This window comes from Ascaphus truei, chromosome 1 (assembly GCF_040206685.1).
Source record: "Ascaphus truei isolate aAscTru1 chromosome 1, aAscTru1.hap1, whole genome shotgun sequence".
In the NCBI taxonomy this organism is placed as follows: Eukaryota; Metazoa; Chordata; class Amphibia; order Anura; family Ascaphidae; genus Ascaphus; species Ascaphus truei.
Genome location: NC_134483.1, coordinates 226402690 through 226427785, shown reverse-complemented (window position 1 = coordinate 226427785; position 25096 = coordinate 226402690). Strand labels below are relative to the sequence as shown.

The following is a 25096-nucleotide window of genomic DNA, read 5'->3' as shown; positions in this document are numbered from 1 at the left end:
CAATATCCAACATTGCTTCAGGGCATTTTGTAACTGAGATTCATAACTCACAGGAACAAACAACTATTTAATTATTCAGCGATATCAAATCACTCCCGTTCTACCAAGCTTATTAAAAAGTTTCTTCAGTAAATAAAAACTTAGTTGGAAACCATTAATTAAGAATTAAGTTGGTTTACAAAAATATATATTTTACTACCTAACCATGTGTTATGACGTTTCTTCGAAAGATGCATTCCTTCACGACTAAATATGGATTGATTTCCTACCATTAGCTGAGTTTCCATACAACAACTCACATCATTCATCGACTCAGAAGAGTCCTTTTTTCTCAAATTATGGATTTCATCCAACCTTTATTCCTCGTTTTCCATCTTCGGGCCCCATTCCGGCAGTTACAGAGAAACTGGAGATTCTGCGAGACATCCAGGAGACCCTCAAAGAGACACTTTGTGAGACTCAAGTAAAGTACAAAAGAGCAGCAGGCCAACACCGCAGACCCTCCTCAGAATTTCAAGTCGGGGATAAAGTCTGGCTTTCTACAAGAAATCTACGTTCAAAGGTTCCAACCATTAAATTGGGCCAAAAATACATCGGGCCATTTCGCATCTCAGCACTAATAAATCCAGTGTCCTTCAGATTAGAGCTTCCTGAGACTATCAAAATACACCCTGTGTTTCATTCTTCTCTGCTGAAACCTTTCCATGAGAATCCGTTTCCTGGACGGAGACTTCCTCCTCCTGAACCCGTCCTCGTGGATAACGAAGAGGAATTCATTGTGGAGAAAATTTGGGATTCCAGGTTACACCAAGGGAAACTACAGTACCTGGTCCACTGGGGGGGGCTATGGCCCAGAGGAGAGGTCTTGGGAACCCAAAGATTTTGTACATGCTCCACGACTAGTCAAAGCTTTCCACCGGAGATATCCAGACAAGCCTAGCAAGGATCGTCCGGAGAATGCTCTTGGGAGGGGGGAGTAATGTCATATTCTCTAGCCTGCTGTACCCATGCTTGGCCACCGGGACTGCTACCACTCTCAATGTCTTGTTCTAGCCTGCAGTACCTATACTTGTCCACCGGGATTGGTGCTGCTAAATTAAGGAACATTCCAGACCCTGATACCTGACACCTTTGCACCTGTGCTCCACCTCTCAGCCTGCATATATAAACCTCCCTTTCCTGTTCCTCCCTTGCCTGTTTATACTGGTTCTTAGCTCCTGCAAGGTTCCTGTGTTTACTGCTGTGCTAGCTATTGCTATCATCCTGTTCCAGTCTCCTCGTTGCCGACCTCTGCTTGTGACCCCTACTACGCTCCCTGCTGTTCCTGTCACTGGGATCCACTTCAGCCGAAGTCCAATCCCTGACAAATACATTCTGAGAGATTACCCATATTCACTAAACCAGTCTCCAGTCTCCATAGCTCAGGACTTGAGCCATAACCATGAACTCCTTGATAAAGTGCCTCACAGCACGAAACGCGTAGGAGTATTGTACTCTCCACCATTTTTTAATTCAGCTTAAGTAAACTATTTTCTTATTGCCACATGACCTGTTCTTTGCTGCTGTGCACCACTCACTACATTTTGGATAACCATGAACCCGGCTGACTTTCTAATCTATAAAATCAATTCTGCTAATTAAATAGTATAAAATGTGCCGATTGTTGCCAATTTTCCACACTCTTTAGTTCGAAGCCTTTAGAAGCACCTCTAGCTTTGCCCTCCAGGTTTGCACAGCAGCTCCAGGCGTGTAAAATCAATGTTAAATGCAGTTACCTACTACTATATGTGCCTTATTTACTGTATCAATTACAGTAGACATTGGAAAATACTGGCCAAGTCTGTGGTTAGCAATGTTTATATTCAAATTCTGCATTACCTTGGATGAAGTACACAAAGTTTGCGGTTTTACTGCATATTGAAAATAATTTTAAAAAGTGCTAGCACATTAGTATTGGTATTATTTATTCATGTACAAGATGGAGTTACTTAGTGCATTATTGTTCACAATAGTACTTTGTCTTATTTATTACAAAACAGACTTTTGTTTTGCAACCACAAGTACAGGGAAGCAATGTCTGCATATTATGTATCTGTTTACTGGCTTGTATTATTTGTGACTGTCAAATACAAAGCTTGCATAACTTTAAGCCCATGCAAATTTTATATTTCATTCTCTCTGGTAAATAAAACAGATCTAAGAGTATTGTACAAAGAACTGTATTTGTTACATAAAGAAAATACTCATAATTACAATACCAACAGCATGTTACAGTACATGTACAGCGTAGAAAGTATTTCACTCAGCAAATATATTTTAAACCTACAGTACATATATCGTAGACTTTTTATATAACTTGAACACTGTATTTTTAAAATATATTTTAGAAACATACAGAGTACTGAAAAAGTTTTCCATTTGACACCTAATGTTGAAGTACAAAAGTAGATTTCAGGAAAACACTCTATTCACTTAAGGGTGCTACTGTACATATTAGAATGCCCAAACTTCCATTCAAATGAATGGAAGTTAAAACGTGGTAAAGCTTATCACTTTTTATTAAATATGAGTTAATATTCCAATTTCCATTTGAAATTAGAGAATAAGCGTCACTTATCACTGCATTATTTCTCTGGGAGAAATAGCCATCCTTTTTCAAAATGATGAAAAATCTACAATTTAAAAGCAGCTGTCTCCTGACTGTTATAGAATAAAAAATAGAAAAAGGCAAATGTGTCAAAATCTTTGCCACAAAATCTTCGCAGTATTTTGACCACAAATTTGATACACAAACGGATATTGGCATGAAGCTGGTGGGAAGGGTTGCGCGAGAGGGATGCATTTTTCCTGCATCTGATTGATGCCGGGGGTCTCCAGAGCTGATACACATTAATACCAGCACCGGAGATACCCGGCATCAATCCGATGCAATAAAAATGCATTTACGGGCAGCTTCATTTCCTTAGCGGCTAACTGCTAAGGCAATGAAGGGGTTAACTACCAGTGCCATTTTCATTGTGGGTAGCGGGTGTGGGTGAAGGTGGTGTTTGAGCCATGGTGCGTGTTTAGGCCTTCCGGGGGGGTTGCAGGAGGAGTTAACCCCTCATTACCTTAGCAGTTCATACCGCTAAGGTAATGAAGGGATAACCCATCTCACTACCCACCCGGTAGGCATAAACACCCACTGCAAGCCAAATGTACCCTTCACCCATCCCCGCTAACCCCAAGAAATATTAAAAAAACAACAACCCTAATAACCACTTCCGCGACCCCCAACAACTCTCCCAACACATTCAGTACAGTAATGGGCAAAATTACTATTATCCATATATGGCTAATAGTGCATTTGCCTGTTCAAAATAAAACAATATACAGCAGCAAAAAGTAAATAACATTTCTACTTAACGCTGCCAGGATGAAGGGTGTCCTCATCATCATCCTCCGCGTACTTGTCCTCCGTTGGCAGGAACACAACAAGATAAAATATAGTCTAATGGCCCCTAACTCCTTAATCACCTTAGCGGTTAATAACTGCTACCCACCCAGGAGGCCTAACCACCCCGTGGGGAAATATCCCCACCCCCTACCCATTGATTGGTACAGTGGTACATCATGCCCATAAAATATGGGCATGATAAGCCACTATAGCAGTCAATGGGCAACATAAATAAAAAATCAACAGACCAAAAAATACACAACAATAAAATAAATGTAACCCCTAATAAACATAACAATTGAATGGCACGCCTAAACAATCCAAAAATGTTATTAAAAAATGCCCTACAAATACATAACAATTAACTGAAAACAATAAATAGAAATAGAGAATATAACCATTAATTCAAAACAAGCATTGGCTGTCACTGTATTTATCTATACCCTAAAGGGGTATAGATAAATACAGTACATTAGCAGTCAATGAGCAATAAAAAACATAAAAAGAATAAAATACAATAAAAAAAACTGACATTTTTTAATTACATCCATTCAATATTTGTCTTACCTTTTAGATGTCTTCACCCGAATCCCGGCGTATCAGGAAACCATCGACCAAAGACGACATCCTTGGCGATGCTCCGCGATCAGGTAAAAAAAATCTTCTTTCTTCTATCTACTTTTTTTCCATCTTGTCTAATCTTGCCATTGTAATCCATTGAAGCCCCATGTTAAATCCAAAACGGATGTTGACTCAACGGCTTCTTAAGCTAAAATGAGATGGAACAGGCCTTATATAAGGCCTGTGATGTCACATTTTAGGGTCAGATGATCAGCTCCAATCCATTGAAGGCTGTACCATGTGACAGGCTTTTTTTTTTAAGGATGGGTTGTCATCTCTAAGGGAGGTACATCACATCCTTAAAACCACATGATTGACATCACATGGTACTACAGCCAATGGGGTTGAAGACAATCCCATTGGTTCTGGTACCACATGATATGTTCCATTTTTTATAAGGAAGTAACATCACTTTAAGGGCTGATGTCACATCCTTTAAAACAATTAGAACATATTACGTGGTACAGCAACCAATGGATTGTCTTCAATCCCATTGGCTGTAGTACCATGCGATTTCAGACATGTGGTTTTAAGGATATGATGTACCTCCCTTGGAGATAACGTCACATCCTTAAATTTCTTTTAAAAGCCAGTCACATGTTACAGTGTCCAATCAGATTGGACCTGTACCATCTGACCCTAAAATGTAACATCACAGGCCTCATATAAGACCTGTTCAGACACATTTTAGTTTAAGATGCCGACGAGTCAACATCCATTTTGGATTTAACATGGGGTTTGATTGGATTACAAGTAAAGAAGATGGAAGAAAACAAGAAAATAAGAAAAGAAGAAGATGAAAGAAGATTTAAGAAAGAAGATTTTTTTTACCTGAAGTTGATCATCGCAGAGGATGACGTCGCGGCTCGAGAGCTTCCTGATATGCCAGGATTCGGAGGGTGAAACATCTAAAGGTAAGACAAATATTGAATGTACGTAATTTTTATTTTTCATTGTATTTTGTTCTTTTTATGTTTCTGATTGCCCATTAACTGCTAATGTATTTATCTATGCCCCTTTAGGGTATAGATAAATACAGTGACCGACAATGCATTTTTTTGGAAAATGCTTGTTTTTAATTAATTGTTTTGTTTTCTATTTCTGTTTATTGTTTAGAGTTAATTGTTATGTAATTGTAGGGCTTTTTTAATTACATTTTCGGATTGTTTAGGCATTTAATTTAATTGTTCTGTTTGTTAGGGGTTAGATGTCTTTTATTGGTCTAGGGGTTAGGGGTTTGATTCATTTAATAATTCTGTTTTTGTTAGCTTAATTTTATTCTTTTGGTGTTTAGGTGCTTGGGTATCTATTTTATTGTTGTGTGTTTTTGGTGCTGTGGCTTTTTGTTAGGTTGCTCATTGACGGCTATAGTGACTTATCATGCCCATATAATATGAGCATAATGTACCACCGTGCCAATCAATGGGTGGGGGTACTTATGCCAGGGTGGGTGGTTAGGCCTCTTGATGCCTCCTCCAGGCATTTCAATCACTACAAGCTTAGTGTTTGGAACAGGAACTGTGTGGGGAATCAACTGACTTTAACTCTTTGGACTGATGATCAGTTATTTGTTTTTCGTTCGAGACACCCATCGCTCATTAACAGGAGAGAGGGAAGTACTGTTTACTCTTTTCTTACTTTGGGTATGGGCCTGAAGTTGGGGTTCATCACCCGACGTGTTGCCCCCCTTATTTAGTTTGCTCCATTTATGTTTTCTCCCTCCTTCCCTGTTTATTTAATTCGTTATTCCCCTGTGCTTTCTCACTTATGTACCTGAGAACAAAGTTGCTGAGACCCAATGCCTCCCTGGGCTGATAAATATTCATTAATATGACCATTTGCTTTTTTTGACCCTATGTCCCTTTATTTTTTGTGTGTTTTTTGACTTAGAGAACTACTGTATTTGCATTTTGTGATTCTGTATCCACATTTTATATTGGCTGATTGCTGTTCTTCAGTAAAGTATTCTTCTTTGCAAATTGATTGTTTGTTCCTAAGTTTTTTCTTCGCTAAGAGTGCTGTGTACTTCCTCTATGTGTGTATTACATTTTAAATAAGATAGGGCCTATTTTTTTGCTCTCGCAGCACCAATAATTGCTGTTAATCTACATTCCTGAGTGTAGTGCTGTCTGAAAGATACATTTTTATATTAGTAATGTGTCTTGTTCTTATGCAAGCATCTGTAGAGAGGTATAGGAAGTTCAAGCATATGGAAGAGGTGTGCAGTATACTGTATTTGATAACTCAGGGACCTGAATATATGTCAGATCGTCCCACTTGATAGGTGGTGGTACATTACTGAATTCAAGCATGATATTTATCTCTCCACTTTACTATGGGAAACCAAGATACTGTAAGTACCTCCTCTGGGTAGAACTGGAACCTACAGATGATTCCTTAAAGCTTCTATTTTGCCATGTTTGTATCAACGTCATCACTGTCTATATACTTTGAGGCATTTCTGGACTGTGTTCAATAAACAACACTTTTTTGTTTTATGAAAGTTCCTGGAGCCCTTTTCTATTCCTACTTTAATCCACACCCAGTTAGTACCAACCCACATCATCTATTTTGGCCTGAGAGACTGAGTACAGTATGTACATTATATATATATTCTGGTACCACCAAGGGAAGGGGGGTGGTACAAATTTACAAATGTTTAAAGAGTGAATAGTAAATATGTGCACCCTTTTCCTGGTTCCCATCACAAAAATGTCCATGATTTTTTTTAAATAAGTTAAAATATCAGCATAATATTTGTAAATTCCCAAGGTTAGAAAAATGTGTACTCTTCTTGTTTTCAATACAGAATTTTATAGCACAGTCTTGAGTCTTGTCAAATACAATTATTGGTTGGATATGGTATAGTAAGATATCAGTCCATAGTTTTGAATCTGTAAAGTAGAATCTTAACCCATAAAACATATTTTACGGCTGTGCTTGATACGTAAACAAATAGAATTATTGGTTAAGTAGTCAACGAAATTTAATGTCGATATTTTAACACTACTTAATTAAATGTGTGTCATTGGAGTTGTTTTATCTTGTTAACGTTATTGTCTCACTGCACTGAAATTCAACTCAAATACAAATAAGCAAGGCACTATTACATTGCATGAAACTTACCGCTGAAATAAAAAAAAACTGTATTTCTGATTTCTGTTGACTACAATTTTCTTTTTCAGCTCCTGAAATTCTCAGAGGAAGTGCTTATGGACCTGAAGTCGACATGTGGTCTGTGGGTATAATCACCTATATACTGTAAGTGACTAACAATATAACCATGTAAAGTGTGTACTGATTCTTCAAATATTAACACTTTATTTTCCTTCTAAAGCATATTGTAATAGATTACCAGTAGTTTATGGGTAAAAAAAAGATTTGCTGTTTAATTCAGAGTGTCCGAGTATTCAGTGTATTCTCACAAATATGTTCTTACTTTACAATTAGTAAGAGAAAAAAAAGCGCAAACCCAAACACTTAATTGAATAAGAGCAATCATTGTGATAGTGAAAATATATGTGTTGATATCACCATATGAGAAAGATGCAGCTGGTTGAAGGGTGTTTTTCAACACCCTTAGATGTCACAGAAAACTCCAGACCCCAAAATCCCCTCAAATATGTAATAGAAAAGAAAATAACATAGTGTAAATGTGTAACACAATGATAAGTGAACGGTACTGTAGATCATTAAATGCCCACTCACGTGGCGGAGGCGATATTCAAGTGTTTATCAGATAATATCTTTTTTTTTTTTATAACTTAAATTTTATTGAATCAAAACAGCATAAAATACATTACAGAATACTTTTGTCTTGTATGCAAACAATATTTTAACAACTGTGTGAGTAACAACGAGGTCCTGCTGTGCTTCGGGACCCGGTCTTCCGGGTATTTTGGTGTGGACCATATAGTCCAAGCCGACTCTACTTAAATGGACAAACAGACACTTATAACTCAACTTAAAAGGGGAGACAATACACACTCACAAAAAAAAATAATAAGGAAAAGGGAGGTCGAGGCGTGGTGGGGAGGGGAAAGGGGTAGGTTGGGAGTGAGGTAGGGGGAGTGTGTTAGCAGTATATGTGACACGTGGTCCCGTGCCAAGCATCACAGATGTTTGCAAGCTGAGTCGTCTCTAACATTACTTATATTATAATGCTGTTATAAGGGGTCTTGGGTGTATAGAATACCTCTTGTAAGTCCCTCCCAAGGAGAATGCATCTACTGTTATCAGAGCCATATTGAGGACCTCTCAATCCCCGGGATATCTGTCTGTGCCAGCCAAGGCGTCCAGACTTTTAGAAAATTGTCACCAGTATCGTTAACTAAACTCGTTAATTTTTCCATCTGGCAAATGAACCAAATTCGATTCCGAATCTTTGGGATGGTTGGGATATCAGATTGTTTCCATAATGCTGCGATCTCACACCGCGTTGCAATTGCAAAATGGGCAATTAGTTTGTTATTTGCTTTGGAAAGGCCCGTCAATGGCCTGTTCAGGAGGAACAACCACGGGTCTGGGGGAATGGTGAGATCAAACAGTCTCTGTATCCAATGTCTAATCGCCTCCCACAGTGGAGAGATCCGTGGGCAAGACCACAGCATATGTAACAGGTCGGCTGTTCCTCCGCACTGGCGGGGGCACACGGGAGAGGAACCCGGCACAAACCTTGATAATTTCAGTGGGGTGAGGTACCATCGCATTAGGACTTTATATGCGTTCTCCTTGAGCATGGTGCATATGGAGCTCTTCGCTGTAGCCATATATATGGCGCTCCATTCTTCATCTTCTAAGTTTTCTCCCAGATCTGTTTCCCATTGAGATCGGAATGAGGGTATCTGCTGCTCATGTTCACCAGAACTGATCACTTCTCCGTATAGCTGAGATGTAAGTCCCTTCGTGTCGGTCTCAGCCAGACAGAGCTTTTCGAAAGATGTTAGTAATGGGTATGGGGCAAATTTGTTATAAAATGCCCTGATCTGGAGGTATCTAAAGAATTCTGAATGAGGGATCTCTTTTTCTTCCCTGATATGGTCGAATGTTTTGATTTTTCTGTCATAACCCTCCAGATCTCTAATCCGATTGTAGCCCCTCTGTCTCCAGATTGAGATATTACTGACTGATAGACCTGGAGCGAAATCAGGGTTATTCCAAATGGGTGTTGCCATGGATAATATCTTGTCTGGATGGTGAGTTGGTAAGTCAGGAACTCCCCAGGTCATAAAACGGAAGAAAAGGTATACATGGTATAGATAAGCTTTATAAGTAAAATACATTTGGAGCAGTGAGCCCATACAAACATGGAGCGTTTGGCCCACTCTAGGTCTGAAGGTGTCGGCGTACCGATAACACTCTGCTGGCTTCAGTCTAACGGAAAGTCACACTTCCGGGTTCCTCGGTGGATGATGTCCAACGACAGAGCCAATAGAAACCTCCGATTTCGGCTTCAACTTCTGTAGTGCAGGGAGCAGAAGGGACGGCACTTGCGGCGCTCATGGTTTCAAATGACCACCCTACACATTTTGTTCAACTTGGTGAACTTCCTCAGGGGTACAGTAGTACTCCACAATGCACTGGTCTTATATATATATATACAGCTCAACCCCGTTATAGCGCGAGCCGCTATAACGCTGTGGGAGCGTGGATTCCGAACCCGAATATTTAAAAAAATAAAATTTTGGCCAAACTTTATACACACACAGTCTCTCCACCTCCTGCAGCCGCAGGGTGGGATAGAGCCTTGTCTTGGATATGATGCGGATACATCACCGAGGCTTCCAAACTCTGGCAGCGCTGGGAAGCGAAAGGGGATGAGAGCGCGCGGAGCTCGCGGGCAGTGACTTACCTCCAGCCATTCTGCGGACAGCAAGCGGAGGAGCCGGCGTGCTATGTAAGTGATCCGGGGGAGATGGGGCTTCTCACTGTAACCCGCTCTACTGGCGGCCTCGAGAGAGACCTGTCAGGGCTGTTTGTGTTGTTGATATCGAGGCCTGGCTGCTGCTATTAGGAGGGCTCAGCCCATGTGCACAATGCAGGGAGACTGTGGGAGCCAGCAGCACAGCGGGCAGGATGGGGCTATGTTCCAGCATTGGGAGCTGTTACACACTGCTCTCCCAGCAATGCGCAGCACTGTGAGATCCAGTGACTTCCACACCAAAGGACTTACAGTATGTGCAATCAGTGCACAAGAAGTGAGGTGTTGCATCCAGTGAGAGTGAGTTTAAGGAGTTGCTATGCAATTTGTTTTCAGTGATTAATGTATGGGGTCATTTATTATAGAAATCGCTCACAGACACAAACCCACCTACCTCTGGTGGTGCTGGGGCTACCGGCGCGTCACTCCTGCCTCCTCCCTCCTCCTTCAAATCGGGCGCGCGGCTACCATTTTTTTTTTTAAATTAGCGCTACCCCGGTTATAACCCCGAGGGCCGCGTTATAACGGCGTTCAGCTGTAGTACCCAAAGTTGACTTCACAACAAAAAAAGTGGCATAAACATTAATTGAATAATAGACAGAAATTAAACATCTAGAAACTGTAACAAGACATATTGCTATGAATGGAGAGATGATATGCAATTGAACACATAAAATTGCTCTAAAGGAGAGAACAGACACCAATTAGTATATATCATAGGAATGGAATAATCAGAGGCAGGGTGTCCACATCAGTAAGGATGAGATCATTGGTACTGGTATATTTAATATCCATAAATATGAATATATACATATAATACAAGTTTAAAATATTAAAAGAATACATACTAATGCAAAATGCAGATGAAGACCATGCAGATGAAATTGTGTCAAAAAGGAATTCAGATCTATATCAATGTTTAGACGAAGGGGTTTCAGTTTTTTTTAATGTATGAGAACAGAATAATGTGAGCTAAGCAGAAGAGGTCTGGCTCACAGACAGAAATCCCTGTAGTGGTGCACACCAGCTACAGTATTGTTAACACATATAAACCAAATACATTGAATGTCTACAAACTGAGGTGAATGATGTAAAACATACACTTTATTAATAATCAAATAAAATAGCACTTCACTTCAGAGATAGTGCAAGGAAAGTGAGCGCAAACCTTAAAAATACATTAATAAAAAACAAATAAATATCACCAAGAGGAGATGCAGCTGGTGTGAGAGATTTCACAATCACTCAAAGTAACGTCTGGGGGAGGACACAAAGCGCAATAACTTCCTCTCCAGGGTGGAAAAATCACAGGGAATCTCAAATAGGCAGCATATGTAAAGAAAAAGAAGAAAAAATATAGTGCAACACAGTTTTAATTACTAAAAAATACTCGAGCAAGGAGGCTCCAATACACTCACATGCTCCAGAACAAATAAAGGCAGTTTAACCACTCTGGGTTCAGACGCTGTGTGATAGACTCCAGTCAGCTGTTACACGTCCTCTGCTTCCGCATTCGATCAGCGTCTGACGTCACGGACCGGCTCCCTCAGTTATTCAGCAGTGAGGGGAGGATCATCTGGCTCCGTGGTAGTCAGCGCAACACAGGATATCCAAGCGGGAGAGTGCAGCAGCAGAACAGCTGATATCACAGCAGAGCGTCCCTTGAACGAACTGACTGCTTACAGGCTTACAGGCGAGAAGAAACCACCAATGACATACCATGTGTCCTTCCAGAACTGGCAAAACCAATACAATCCATGAAGAATGAGAAGGCTCCAGGGGAAGGTGGAATTACAACTGGAATCTTTACAGAAGCTGGGCAAGAAGTACAACAAATCCTTACAAAACGTTTTACATGCTACTTGCTAGGAAAAATGGAGTAATACCATAATTATTCTCCTCCAAAATTAAGGGGACAATGAAGATCTCAAGAACTACAGACCTACTACCAACCACTTATACGATTTCTATGAAGATACTAACTAATCAGCTGCAACAAACCCTGGACTTTGCCCAGTCAAGAGAACAAGGGGGATTTTGCTGTGGATACAACACAATGGACCAAATCCAAGTCATACAAGAAATGGATTCCAGAAGTAATGAATACAAATCTACTGCATTGCTCAGTTAAGGATTCTTAGATTACGAAAAAGCATTCAATTCTGTCTACACCTTAGCGGTCCTTTGATGCATTAAGAAGACAAAGTGTGGAAAAAGCATTCATTGATATTATAAATAAAATGTACAAGAATGCCACATAAACCATTTGATTACATGAAGATACAAGCAAGATAAGGATTTGCAAATCATGTTCTGGCAAAACAATAACACAAAAATGTTTTAGAACGAAGACCACATCCAAAACAAAACACCATTTTTTTTAGAACCAAAATCCCAGTGAAGTACCCACCTTTAACGCATATATGTATATACAGTATAAAGTATATATGTGTGTGTGTGTATATATAATAATAATTTGTTCTTGTATAGTGCTGCTAGTATTATGTAGTGTTTTACACAGACCCTGCCCTGTAGAGCTGACAATCTATGTTTTTGGTGCCTGAGGCATAGGGATATAAAGTGACTTGCCCAAGGTCACAAGTTTCCCCTGTTTCAAACTCAGTGCCAGTCAGTGTCTTTACTCAGTGAGCCGCTCCTTCTCCATATATATATATATATATATATATATATATATATATATATATATATATAGCAAACAAAATCTTTTTATGAAAATATTTACTGATGCAATCACTCAAAAACACATTTGTTCTACAGCTGAACAATCTAACTGTCTATCTTAAAACCATGTTACTTTTACTTAAATGAAAAATGTGGCTTCTTTCACTTTTTATGTAAATTAAGCAAGTTAAACTTTTGATTGGGGTCTCTGAATTAAGAAGTGCTTGTCAATCAAGTGTTTGCTCTATACTTAGATCACCCTGTTTCAGTCAATGAAGATGTAGCGCACTTTCCCCCACCCTATGGGAGATATGGCAGCTACTGTGTGTGTGGTGCATTACGTGTGGCTCACAGGAGACCTGAACCTCCGCCGCTGGGAGCCTGGGGTGTACCTTATCCGACTGGTGACAGCGCTTCAACCTGCAAGGGATCGCAACTTGGTGGAATGAGCCCCTTACAGGAACAATAATAATGATCACACTCAAGCATATAATAACAACCTATACTGGACACATTATAACAGTACCCTGTACCACACAGTGTAATAGACCCCAACCCGATACCACCAATGAGTGTCCCCAAAGTATATTGCATGCCAGGCACCAATACCCTGATGTCCCTGTCCCCAATGTCAAGGCCCAACCAAATGTAGGAGATAGCGCTATTCCGTGAACTGTTGGTGCACTTAGTTGGGTACCTGCTCGGGAGCTCCAGCACCCGGGTGATGCAGATTAATGAAGAGGATCCGTCTGATCCAACGTTGTCATCCACGATGGCATCCGCCTCCACGTGGGGTGAATTCCGGCGTGGATAATATCCCCATAGTCTCTTGCAACTGAGGTGGTCTGGTCTCAGACCCCAGGCCGCAACCACTGTGCGATGTCTTCACTTGTGTCCCTGACACTAGCCAGTAAAGTAGGGAAGCATCCCTGTCTAAGGGGCCTTCCCTGAAGTAATCACAATCTACTGTGAGTCGAGGCCTAGCTGTGGCCTAAGGGGGAATGTACTAGGCCTAGTCTCAGAGCCACTGGCTCTGAGACACTACCTACTTAGTCCAGCTCCCTCTTCCGACTGGTGTGATCCCCAGATGCTCCAATCTATCTTGGGAGCAGGGAATCCTCTCAGCCCTATTGGCTTAGCTGCGTCCATGTAACATGCCCCAGTGCATTGTGGGGTTTATAGTTCCCCTTTGAGCCCTTCCCTGCACTAACTGCCTACTCTGTGCATGTGTGCACTTCCCTCTAATGGCCGTCGCAACCTGGGGGTGTTCTGCGCATGTGCAAGCTTAAAGATGGCGGCTCCCTGCATTTGAAGCCTCAGCGGGGCTCCGGCGACCCGCTCGCCACTCCGGAACACACACTCTGCCTCAGTCCTCTCCCCGCACTCACCGGAGGCGTGCACACACTGCACTGGCACCCGCACACCCTCGCAACGCTCCCGGCACCCGCCGGACGCAACCGACTCCGCAGCGGTAAGGGGGACCAACGGGGTACCAGGTTACAAAAATAAAGGGGCTTTGTCTTTGCAAACTCTTGTTCAACAAACAGCGATTATCTACATTAAAGAATTGCAAGAGGAAATGTACCTCCATCCCCCAAATTTCAGCTCACCTTGTTTCTTAATCGAAGAAAAATTATTCAAAAATACTTGTACTGTTGTTGTCCTTTTTTTTTTTATTTATTTTTTTAAAGCATCAATACCTTAGAATGAATCCCTTATACTGTACATATCCCTTGCTTTTGTTCATTTGGGTGCCAGGTGTGATTGCACCTTTAAAAGCAAATGTGTGATTCTTGTTGTTTCCTATGGTTATCTCTTCTGCAGCTGGGTTTATTACTCTCACAAAACAATAGGGGTTTTAATTACTGTAGCTAAACAAAGCATCAACAGTAACTTCTGCATTAAAATGATAAACTCCGTCCCATAGGACAGCATTGCCATTGTCATTTTGGTAATACAGGCATACCCCGCATTAACGTACGCAATGGGACCGAAGCATGTATGTAAAGCGAAAATGTACTTAAAGTGAAGCACTACCTTTTTCCACTTATCGATGCATTTACTGTACTGCAATCATCATATACGTGCATAACTGATGTAAATAATGCATTTGTAACAGGCTCTATAGTCTCCCCACTTGTGCACAGCTTCGGTACAGGTAGGGAGCCCATATTGCTTTTCAGGACGTGCTGACAGGCACATGCGCGAACTGCCGTTTGCCTATTGGGCGATATGTCCTTACTCGCGAGTGTACTTAAAGTGAGTGTCCTTAAACCGGGGTATGCCTGTATGTGACAAATGTGAAAAACCAGGCGCTAACACCCTTAGGTGCCTACTGTCAAATAAATGTGACAATAAAACAAGTGATGTATCAAGTGATGAAAACAGTAAATATAAATAAAAGTGTCACCCCCCTGCTTCTACCCTCCGGTGGGGTTGTCTTCACTCGTCCCCAAAAATGATAATCTTCTCACAATCCAGGGGGAGCATGGGGAGTATAAACACAAGAAACAGCACTCTAAGTGTAGATGAACTAATAATTATAATAATTTTCTAGTGAAACTTGACCCCTATGGGTTCCTACTCACAGGAAGGTAGTGATATTCAAGCAGAGGTAATCAAGGACTGATCGTGGATATCAGGTAAACCGGAGTTGCCCCTTCATCGGGGGAATGGGACCTCAGCAAGAGAGAAATGCACGCACATAGCACAGATCATATGATTCCAACAAATGTATAAAATACCTCTTAAAAGTGCACACTTACAGTGTTGCAAATAAAAAACAGCATGTAAGCTTCAAATGACCACTTTCCACTTTCCCCTCGATCGTGTGCTGGGGACTCTGGATACTCTGCTCCGTCGCCGATTCGTCAACATCAGGGAATCGGCGATGGAGCAGAGTATCCAGAGTCGCCAAGCACACGATCGAGGGGTCCAGCCAGATATCCCGTCGGGTCCGGTGCGGTGAGAGGCGGCATTTGTCTCCCAAGTGGTCATTTGAAGCTTATTATAGCTTACATGCTGTTTTTTATTTGCAACACTGTAAGTGTGGACTTTTAAGAGGTATTTTATCAATTTGTTGGAATCATATGATCTGTGCTATGTGCGTGCATTTCTCTCTTGCTGAGGTCCCATTCCCCCGATGAAGTGGCAACTCCGGTTTACCTGATATCCACGATCAGTCCTTGATTACCTCTGCTTGAATATCACTACCTTCTTGTGAGTAGGAACCCATAGGGGCAAGTTTCACTAGAAAATTATTATAATTATTAGTACATCTACACTTAGAGTGCTGTTTCTTGTGTTTATACTCCCCATGCTCCCCCTGGATTGTGAAAAGAATATTGTCATTTTGGTGCCAATGTTTCCATGAAAATGTTTTTTTTAATGTTCAACTTTTTCATGCATTATTTAATCATGATTGCTAACTTCATGAATACAGTAGATAGGTGTTGCAGATATGTAGCCATTCTAGTATCTGTACAAATCATAAAAGAAATCAGTAGGGGTGATGTATCGATGCAAACAATGGTTGGGGCTCTTGTTATGAATAGCAATTGATCAAATCAACAAGATGCAAAAATGAACATGCAATTCATGGGTGCATACACTGAGGTTGGTGCTAGGCTGACCATTAAAAACCTTTAAAAATAAAAGAAAAAACAGAAGCACACAATATTGCATTAAGTTTAAAACATCATTATATATTGGAAAAAAGTAGAGAAGCTCCCTATGATGTCACACTAGAAGAACACCCCTATTCGGGCTTAAAATTAAATTAAATTGTAAGTCCGAATAGGGGTGTTCTTCTAGTGCGACATAATAGGGAGCTTTCTCTACTTCTCTCCACTATATTACCTACTCCCAGTCAGCACCACCCCTTCAACACCATTTGTAGTGGAGTCCTTATCACATCTGATTAGGATTACTAACAAACCCTCCTAGTGATACAGGACAGATTTGACTATGTGTTGGAAGCCTCTAGAATCTTGGGAGATGGGGAGTCATACTCAACCCTTAAAAAAGATCCACTGAATATCTTCCAGAAAAACCTTATGCATTTACTACAAGATGGGAAACAGCAAGGTGTACTGAACAAAGCTGAGTTTAAATTCCTCTAAGTGGAAAATCCCAGTACTCCAATAATGTACCACCTACCCAAGATTCACAAGAGTCTCATCAACCCACCAGGGCGCCCGATTATTTCAGGGATAAACTCTCTCACTTCAAATTTGTCTGAATTTGTGGATTCATACCTCCAGAAACATGTAAAAAAAATTAAATCTTACACGAGGGACACAAAACACATTTTAGATCTATTGTTGAACATGAAATGGGCTGACGACCTCATATGGGTAACCTGTGACGTCACTGCACTTTAAACAAGCATTATCCATGAAAAAGGAATAGAAGCAGTAGACTATTTCCCAAAAATAAGACCCCTCTATGAGTAATGAGCAACGTTCGTTCATAATCAAAAGTATAGATTTTATTTTGAAAAATAATTATTTTTTATTTGATGATAAATTTTATATTCAGAGAATCGGAACAGCAATGGGGACAAAATTTGCCCCCAGTTTTGCCAATCTTTTTATGGGTAAATGGGAGATCGAGAATATCTGGCAGAACAATCCTTTTTTTAACAACATCTATTTTTATAAACGTTTCACAGATGATCTTTTAATAATATGGAAGGGCTCACAAGAGGAGCTTTTAGAATTTTATAATTATTTGAACAAAAATAAATTAAACCTACAATTTACACATGAGCATCATCCGGTCACCATCAATTTTTTAGATTTAATTTTATTCAGTGAAGGGGACACAATTCTTACCAAAACATTTTTTAAACAAGTAGATGCTAATAGCTATGTAGAGCGGACAAGTAATCACTCAAAGCCTTGGATCAATAATATACCCTATGGGCAATTTTTAAGAATTTTTAGAAATTGCTCAAAAGATTCGGATTTTATTGAACAATCAGAAGCACTTTTTCAGAAATTTTTAGCAAAAGGGTATAGTAAGGATAAACTAGATGCAGCACTTTTAAAAGTAAAGGGACAAAATAGATTGTGCTTGATACAAGATAATAAAAATAAAAATAATAATAAAGAAAATAACAATAAAGAATTCCCCAATCAAACAGATCATCATAAAGATAAAGACGACCTCTTATTCATTACAAAATACAATGGGGCCAGTAATGATATTAAGAAGATCCTCACAAAACATTGAGGGATCATATTAAATGATCTAATTATAGGTAAGACATTACAAAACAGACCAGGGATTGTTTTTAGAAAAGCACGAAACCTTAAGAATGTTTTAGCCCCTACAATTTTAAAACAAAACAAAATCAAACTGAATGCAACAGGAACTGAACAAACCACGTGGTTACCTTCTTGCCCAGGTGGCTGCTATAAATGTGGGCGTACAAATTGTTTAACCTGCAAACACATTAAAAACAAGTGTACTGAATATACATCCAATGTCACGGGAGAAAAATTCAGAATAAAGCAGTTTATCAACTGTAATACAACATACGTTGTCTATCTACTGAGTTGTCCATGCGGCCTTCATTATATAGGCCGCACGAAGAGAAGTCTAAAGGAACATTTTACTGAGCATAAGAGAAATATTTTAAAAGGTTTCCTTGGACATGGGGTTTCTCGCCATTTTTTATTAGCTCATAATAAAGATATAGGAGGATTATCAATTGTGGGCATTGAACACATTAGTCAAACAACCTTGAGGGGTGACAGACTTCTAAAACTTAGGAAACAAGAGACCTACTGGATATTTAAACTACAAACGATGAGTCCAGTAGGTCTAAATGAAGAGTTGGACCTTTTAGCTTTTCATTAGTTGATGCCTGTCACCAATACCTGTAAATGTTAAAAAAGTTAAAAAAGATAATAAATAAGATAATAATAGAAAAGTAAAAAAGTTGAATCACTTTTATTCTTTATCCATCAATGAATTTTATACATTTAAAATCTTTTTTATTATCTATATTTTGTATTGACCAATTGTATTTATGTGAGTTAGCACTCTATTTGAAAATGTTTGTAGGTTAAGTATGTACCTTCAATTATTTAGCTTTAACAATAATGAACAATATATATAAATGTTTCAGAATGATCCAGTCCAATCAACGTGTGTAGGAATATATTCTATGTATCAATCTATTTAGCTAACAAGTTATTTGTTTTTTGAAAATGTCTGAGGAATATTTAATGTGTTGTAATTATTTAGTTATTATATAAAAATAAAAATAAATATATGCACATAAATTAATTATAAAAACAAATACCATCTAACACTGAATTCTAGTGTTTAACATTGACCACCATAAACTAATTTATGTAGGAATGTATTTATTTCATTTATTGTATCATTCTTTGTGAAACATCAATTTTAAAATTAATCTAATCAAAATATATATTTTTAATATTTTATTATTAACTTTAAAGATATCTAGTATTTTGTATAATCATTGTGTGTGTGTTTTTTCGTTTCGTTTTGTGACATGAACCAGCCATATATACTGTTTGCACCATTCTGTTCTAATAGTGGACTCATTTGAATTTATGTCAAAGATGAATGAGCCACTAATTGGGCATTAAATTAATTGTAATTAACTCTGCTATAAATTATGAAGGCGCATGGTGTGACGTTATCCCTGACGAAGCCTTTTGGTGAAACACGTAGGAGGAGGAGCAATAGGGTGTTTGCTTGCCATCAGTGCGTTTGAGAGGAGCGGACATTACCACTTGCTGGGCTGTCTATTTGGTCATTGGTAACCACCAGGAGGAGGAGCGCAGAGAAACGGAGCCCAGAGACTACCGGGAAGGGTCTGTGCGTCACAGCCGGAAGTGACATCATACCCGGACACCCGGAGGGCTGCGTGATATCGCGAGTTGCAGCACATTCAAGCTGTGTGCACTGGAGCGGTTTTCGTGACCGGAGGGAAAACAAGACCGTCAAGGAGCTGTAGTACCAAAAAGGGTGAGCGTATTCAAACATTGTCTCAACCCTGGGGTACCCCTCTTCATTAATACCTGCCCGGGCAGTGCACAATCTACAGGATTAAGACTATCCATCGGGCTACTCCCGTTTTCTATCCCCTGGAGACCAACCAAGTGTTACCGTATACCCACTCTATTTGCACTATTTTTATTACCATTCATGTATTGACTTTTTATCTTTGTTGTCCTAGAGGGATTTCCCTGGGACAAGTTTATTCAATAAAGAACATTAGTTTAATCACAACCCCCATTGACTGCGCTTCTCACTTTTGACTTTCTGTTGTCACGTTCACATTAGGGACTGGGGGTTCCCTACTACAAGAAGCTGCACACACCACCGGGTTGTGATTATCTTAATTTCATTTATACATATATTTATTCTTAGCAAACCCTTATTTGCACCGGACTGGTTCATGTCACAGGATTTTTTTGTTTTTTGTTTTTGTTTTTTGCTTCAGTGCCCATATTCACACTAACATCCCATACGGCGCTTTTACATTTTTTTGGTTTTTCTTGTTAAACCCTCCTTGGTGTTTGTGCGGGGTACACACCTACCCCTTAGGGGGTCCTCTTTCTATTATAAACATCATTATATATTATAAGATTATATTACATTGTACGAATGTACTTGGTGAGGTTTGGGTTCCACTGGGACTTACCTCATGGCGCATACCGAAATGTCAATAATTTACATCAATAAGCCTATTCTCTTTGAATCAAGAAAATCTGAGTGCTCGAGTTCACCTTAGTCTATTTAGAAATATAATTTCACTAACGCATCGGAGCTGCTGAGGAATTTGTTACCATGAGCGCCCTGGTTTCTACATTACGGTATTATCACAATATACAGAAAAAACCTACAAGAAAGTACTTTGATACATTGACGCTAATAGGCACAGAATAAAAATTGTGCTTTTGTATCAAGTTAACTCCATCACTGCCTTGATATCACTTCAATGTTTTTGCAGCTTGTGGACAAGCATGACAATTATATAATAGTGTTATTAAACATGACACTTTGAGATGTTGATGTCCGTTTCATGGATAAATATTTCTCATTTCTCCTATTATGACGAGCAGTTATTGAACTATGCTCACTGTAAGCCCATGGAAAAGCACCTAATATGAAGGCGTGACATACTGTAGGTTTAGTGGCAATTGTGTATTGTTTTTTTACAGCTCCTCTATTCTCTGCTTTATGCAGTATAAGAAAATAATATCTTTGTATTTATATTTGGTTTATGTTTTTAGCTCTTTAGCGTAAACTAAAAGAGCATTATTCATTCTGTTAGGAATCACAAACTGAATTAAGTCGGGCTTTGAAAACTGTTCATTGATGATGTAAATGATAAAAAAGATTTTATGTATTATAATTAAAAAAAGATTAAACTTGTTATAATTACAAATCTGCAATGTGTTAAACACAACAGAGTAACTTCTTCTCTGTCTTTTACATCCTTCTTCGATCTCCCGCCACATCATGCTCCACTCCTTCCATTACTTACCAAGACGTTGCTCAATATTTCATGAACAAGGTGAAAGCTACTGTACAGTATGTGCAGAGAAATTCCCTCCACAGAGAAGTTCCTTCATCATCCCTCCTTCCTAATCCTCCTTCTGTCTTTGTCTCCTTTTCTCCAGTTACAGAGGAAAAAGGCCTCTGCTCCTCTTCTCCTCAATAGCCACAACATGTAGCCTCAATCCTATTACCTCCCACCTACTGAAACTTCTTGATTCTAACCGGTCCCCATTCTCACTGATATCTTTAACTCATCTCTTTTTTCTGTTTGTTTTTCATCTCTTTTTAAGCATGCTATTGTTTGTCCTATTCTCGAGATTAACACCCATGACCATGCACCCCCTTCTATCGCCCTATCTCTCTGTTCCTTGTGCCCCTAAACCTGTGGAACAAATGGTTTTGTAACGTTTACTTCCTTTTCTCAACTCCCATAACTTACTTGACCCTCTACAATCAGGCTTCTGCACAGCTAACGCAACAGAAACTGAACTAACCAAGGTAGCTAATGACCTATCCTCAGCTTTTCTTCACTCTTGGCATCCATGGCACTGCCCTCTCATGGTTCTCCTCCTAACTCTCTCACTGCTCTTTCAGTGTCTGTTTTGCCTCTATGGAACTCTCTGTAGGTGTGCCTAAAGGTTCAGTACAAGTACCCCTAGTCTTCTTTCTATATATACTGTACGCTTTTGCTGGGTGAGATTATTGACTCCTTTGGATTAGGCTACAGTACCATCTCTATGCTGATGACACACAACAATACTTATCTTCACCTGACCTTACACCTGCCATATAGCCAAAAAATACAGAGTATCTATCAGCAATCTCAGCCTGGATGGCCCTTCATCTCTTGACATGGCTAAGACTGAACTCCTTATATTCCCTCCCAAACCTGGCCCCGGTGTTACCGTCTCCACTTTAGTCAATAATACTACTATCCATCCAGTCTTGCAAGTACGCTGTTTAAGGGGTACTTTCAATTCCTCCTCGCCGGCGTGACCCTTTCTCATCGCCCTTACTGCTCAGACCCTGTTGGGGTCAAGTGAGGGGGTTCCTAACATCTAGGGGCCAAATAAATTTTCTTTCTAGGTGCCCTAAAACAGAAGTTCCCACGCCAATTGACCTAGTTTCCACGCCAATCGCCGTAGTTCCTACGCCAATTGTGCGACCAGCCAGTTAAAAAAACAGTGCAGCAAGCCGCTACAGTACATTTGTTACACTGGCAAAGGAGCAAATGGAAACAATTTGAGGCAATTCAAACTTATTCTTTTATTGGTGGAGTCAGTACAAAAACATTTATTTACACATACAGTACAGTACTGTACAATGTTGAAACATTTAAAGTGCACAGCAATTCAAAACATCAACACACAATAATACATTCTACAGCCTTTATTAAATTCTTCTGCCACAAAACATTTTTGGTGCATGGGGCAAAGGGAGTTATATAAAATGGTACCCGACTGCCAACATCCTGCTACAGGTAAAGGGTCAGTTGGGCAGGATAGAAGTAGGAATAGCTCCTTGGTTCCTTGCTCTAGTCTTGCTGGGCTGAGACTGGCCCTATTTCTTCAGTTTACTGACTCCCTCCCAGGAGGAGTCTCCTTGTCCGATAAAGGAAAAGCCGGTAAACTCTTCCCATTCTCTGCTGAGATATTCCCTAGTAGACACGGGTTCCGAAATCTCAGAAACAAAGATGCTGTGACAAACAGGACTGGTTAAAAAAATCTGAGACTCAAGGTACCAATACTAATATATATGTCACAAGTAATGACTGGGAATGGCCAGAAGGAGGCAGAGACAGAATCTGGAGATTTACCAGAACTGTCTCTCCCTGATTTTCACCAGAGTAAGAGGGAAGAACCAATCCTTGCCAGACAGTACGAGAAGGTGGTAAAAATCGATGACAATGTATTGAATGTGATTCCCTCTTTTTGAATTGTTGAATGATATTCTGTATAGGGTGAAAATGCATACACATACAGGGGAGGTCACCAGACAAATAATGGTCCCTAAGGTGTTTGTTAAAGCTATCTTCACCATAGCCCATACTATCCCTGGGGTGGTCACCTCGGTAGAGAAAAAAATGTTGTCCGTATTTCATCCCTGTTCTATTGTCCAGGCAATGATCTTGCCAAATTAAATGTGGCATGTCCTGAATGCCAGCTAACCAGCCAGAAGGGACAAAAACCAGCACCCTTGGCTTCTCTACCCTTATTCTCAGTCCCCTTTGAGAGAACCTTCTGTGAAGGGACACAAGTTTATTCTGGTGATTGTCGACTATGCAACAAGCTACCATGAAGCGTTCTCCCTGGGGACAGCAAGCGCTAAGTAGGTAGCCAACATGTTGTTGGAGCTGTTCTCATGGGTTAGACTTAGACCAGGTTATGTTGATGAATCAAGGGGCAAATTTTATGGCTAAACTGATGCAGAATGTCTTAAAGTTTTTAGAAGTCGTTAGCTTGGACATTGGTCTACCATCCACAGACTGGTGGATCTCTAAAGAGTATGTTAAGGAATTTTGTAGACTCTAAAAAGAAAGCTTGGGATGAACTTCTCCCCTTTCTGCTGTTTCCAGGGCAGAGACAGAACCTGGTGTGAAAGTATGCTCTAAGAAATGCTACATCTGGGCGTGATCAAGGAATCATACAGTGAATGGTGTAGTCCAATAGTCATGGTCCCTAAACCAGATGGGAAGGTAAGGTTTTGTGTGGACCTCCAAAAGGTAAATGCGGTATCCAGGTTTGATGTATGCCCAATGCCAAGGGTGGATGAATTGTTTGATGCCCTTGGTACAGCGGAGTATATATCCATGCTTGACCTCACAAAAGGATACTGGCAAATACCTTTATAGCAGTCCAAGTGCAAAACTGTCTTCACCACTGGAAGGGGTTTATTCCAATTTGTCACAATTTGTCATGTTCCAGAGACTCATGGATAAGGTGCTGAGACTTAATAGGGCTTATGCAGCAGCCTACCTGGACGACATTGTCATCTACAGTAAAACCTGGCAGGCCCATCTAAACAGTCTAAAAGCCCAGATTTTAATGGCCTTTTCTCATAGAGGCCGATGCCTGAGAGATAGGACTGGGGGCAGTTCTATCACAACAGTTTAAGGGGGTAGAACACCCGATCCTTTTATTAAGTTGAAAATTGTTCCCGAGGGGAAAAAAACACTCCGTGATTGAAAAGGAGTGCCTCGCAGTGAAGTGGGCAATTGAGGCCTTAAGGCATTACCTGGCGGGAGTACATTTTATAAACATAAACATATAAGGAGACAAGGGTTCTCCTAAGAAGATCCCCATTCACTGCACAACAAGGCTGAAAATAGTTAGGGTTCAGATAGCCACCATAGATAAGGTAGAATAGGCTATAAAAGGTACAATTAAGTAACCGCTTCCAGCACTCCCACCTTGAGAAAGCGCCAGCCCCATATGCGCGAAATGTACGTCGGCATGACGTCATCGCGTTGACATCGTGTAGGAGGAGTCACGGGTGAGACTGTTCCTGATCGTTGATGGTGGGACGGGAAGAGCTGGGTTTGAATGGTGCAGGTCTATTGTGCTTACTGAATGCACAGCACTTGATTTACTATGGTATGCGAGTGCCTATTGAGTGCCTATTTATGTGCTTATTTACATACCACACTCAATGCACTGCACCATATGCTGTTTACCTACTGTGTATACTGTGATTGCTATTTATCATTAGGGGATTTACAGCACTAATCCATCGGTTCTACCCATACCAGCACCCCACCCTGAGACAAGAGGGATTATTGCTATATGCTAATTACACTCCCTATCCACCCATTTCTGTCTCATACTAACGATAAGGATTTGGTTAGGGGATGCATACCTTGTTATTTTGGATTTAACCATAGACATTGCTAT

At 40.1% G+C, this 25096-nt stretch overlaps 1 protein-coding gene across 2 annotated transcripts in view; it reads left to right on the top strand.

Moving 5' to 3' along the window:
- CAMK4 (calcium/calmodulin dependent protein kinase IV) overlaps positions 1 to 25096 on the top strand; it is a 564785-nt gene that overhangs the window by 526605 nt on the left and 13084 nt on the right. For both annotated transcript variants that reach the window (XM_075601861.1, XM_075601870.1), the window contains one exon: positions 7243 to 7318. In XM_075601861.1, the coding sequence (XP_075457976.1) occupies positions 7243 to 7318 (76 nt within the window). The remainder of the gene's footprint in view (positions 1 to 7242; positions 7319 to 25096) is intronic.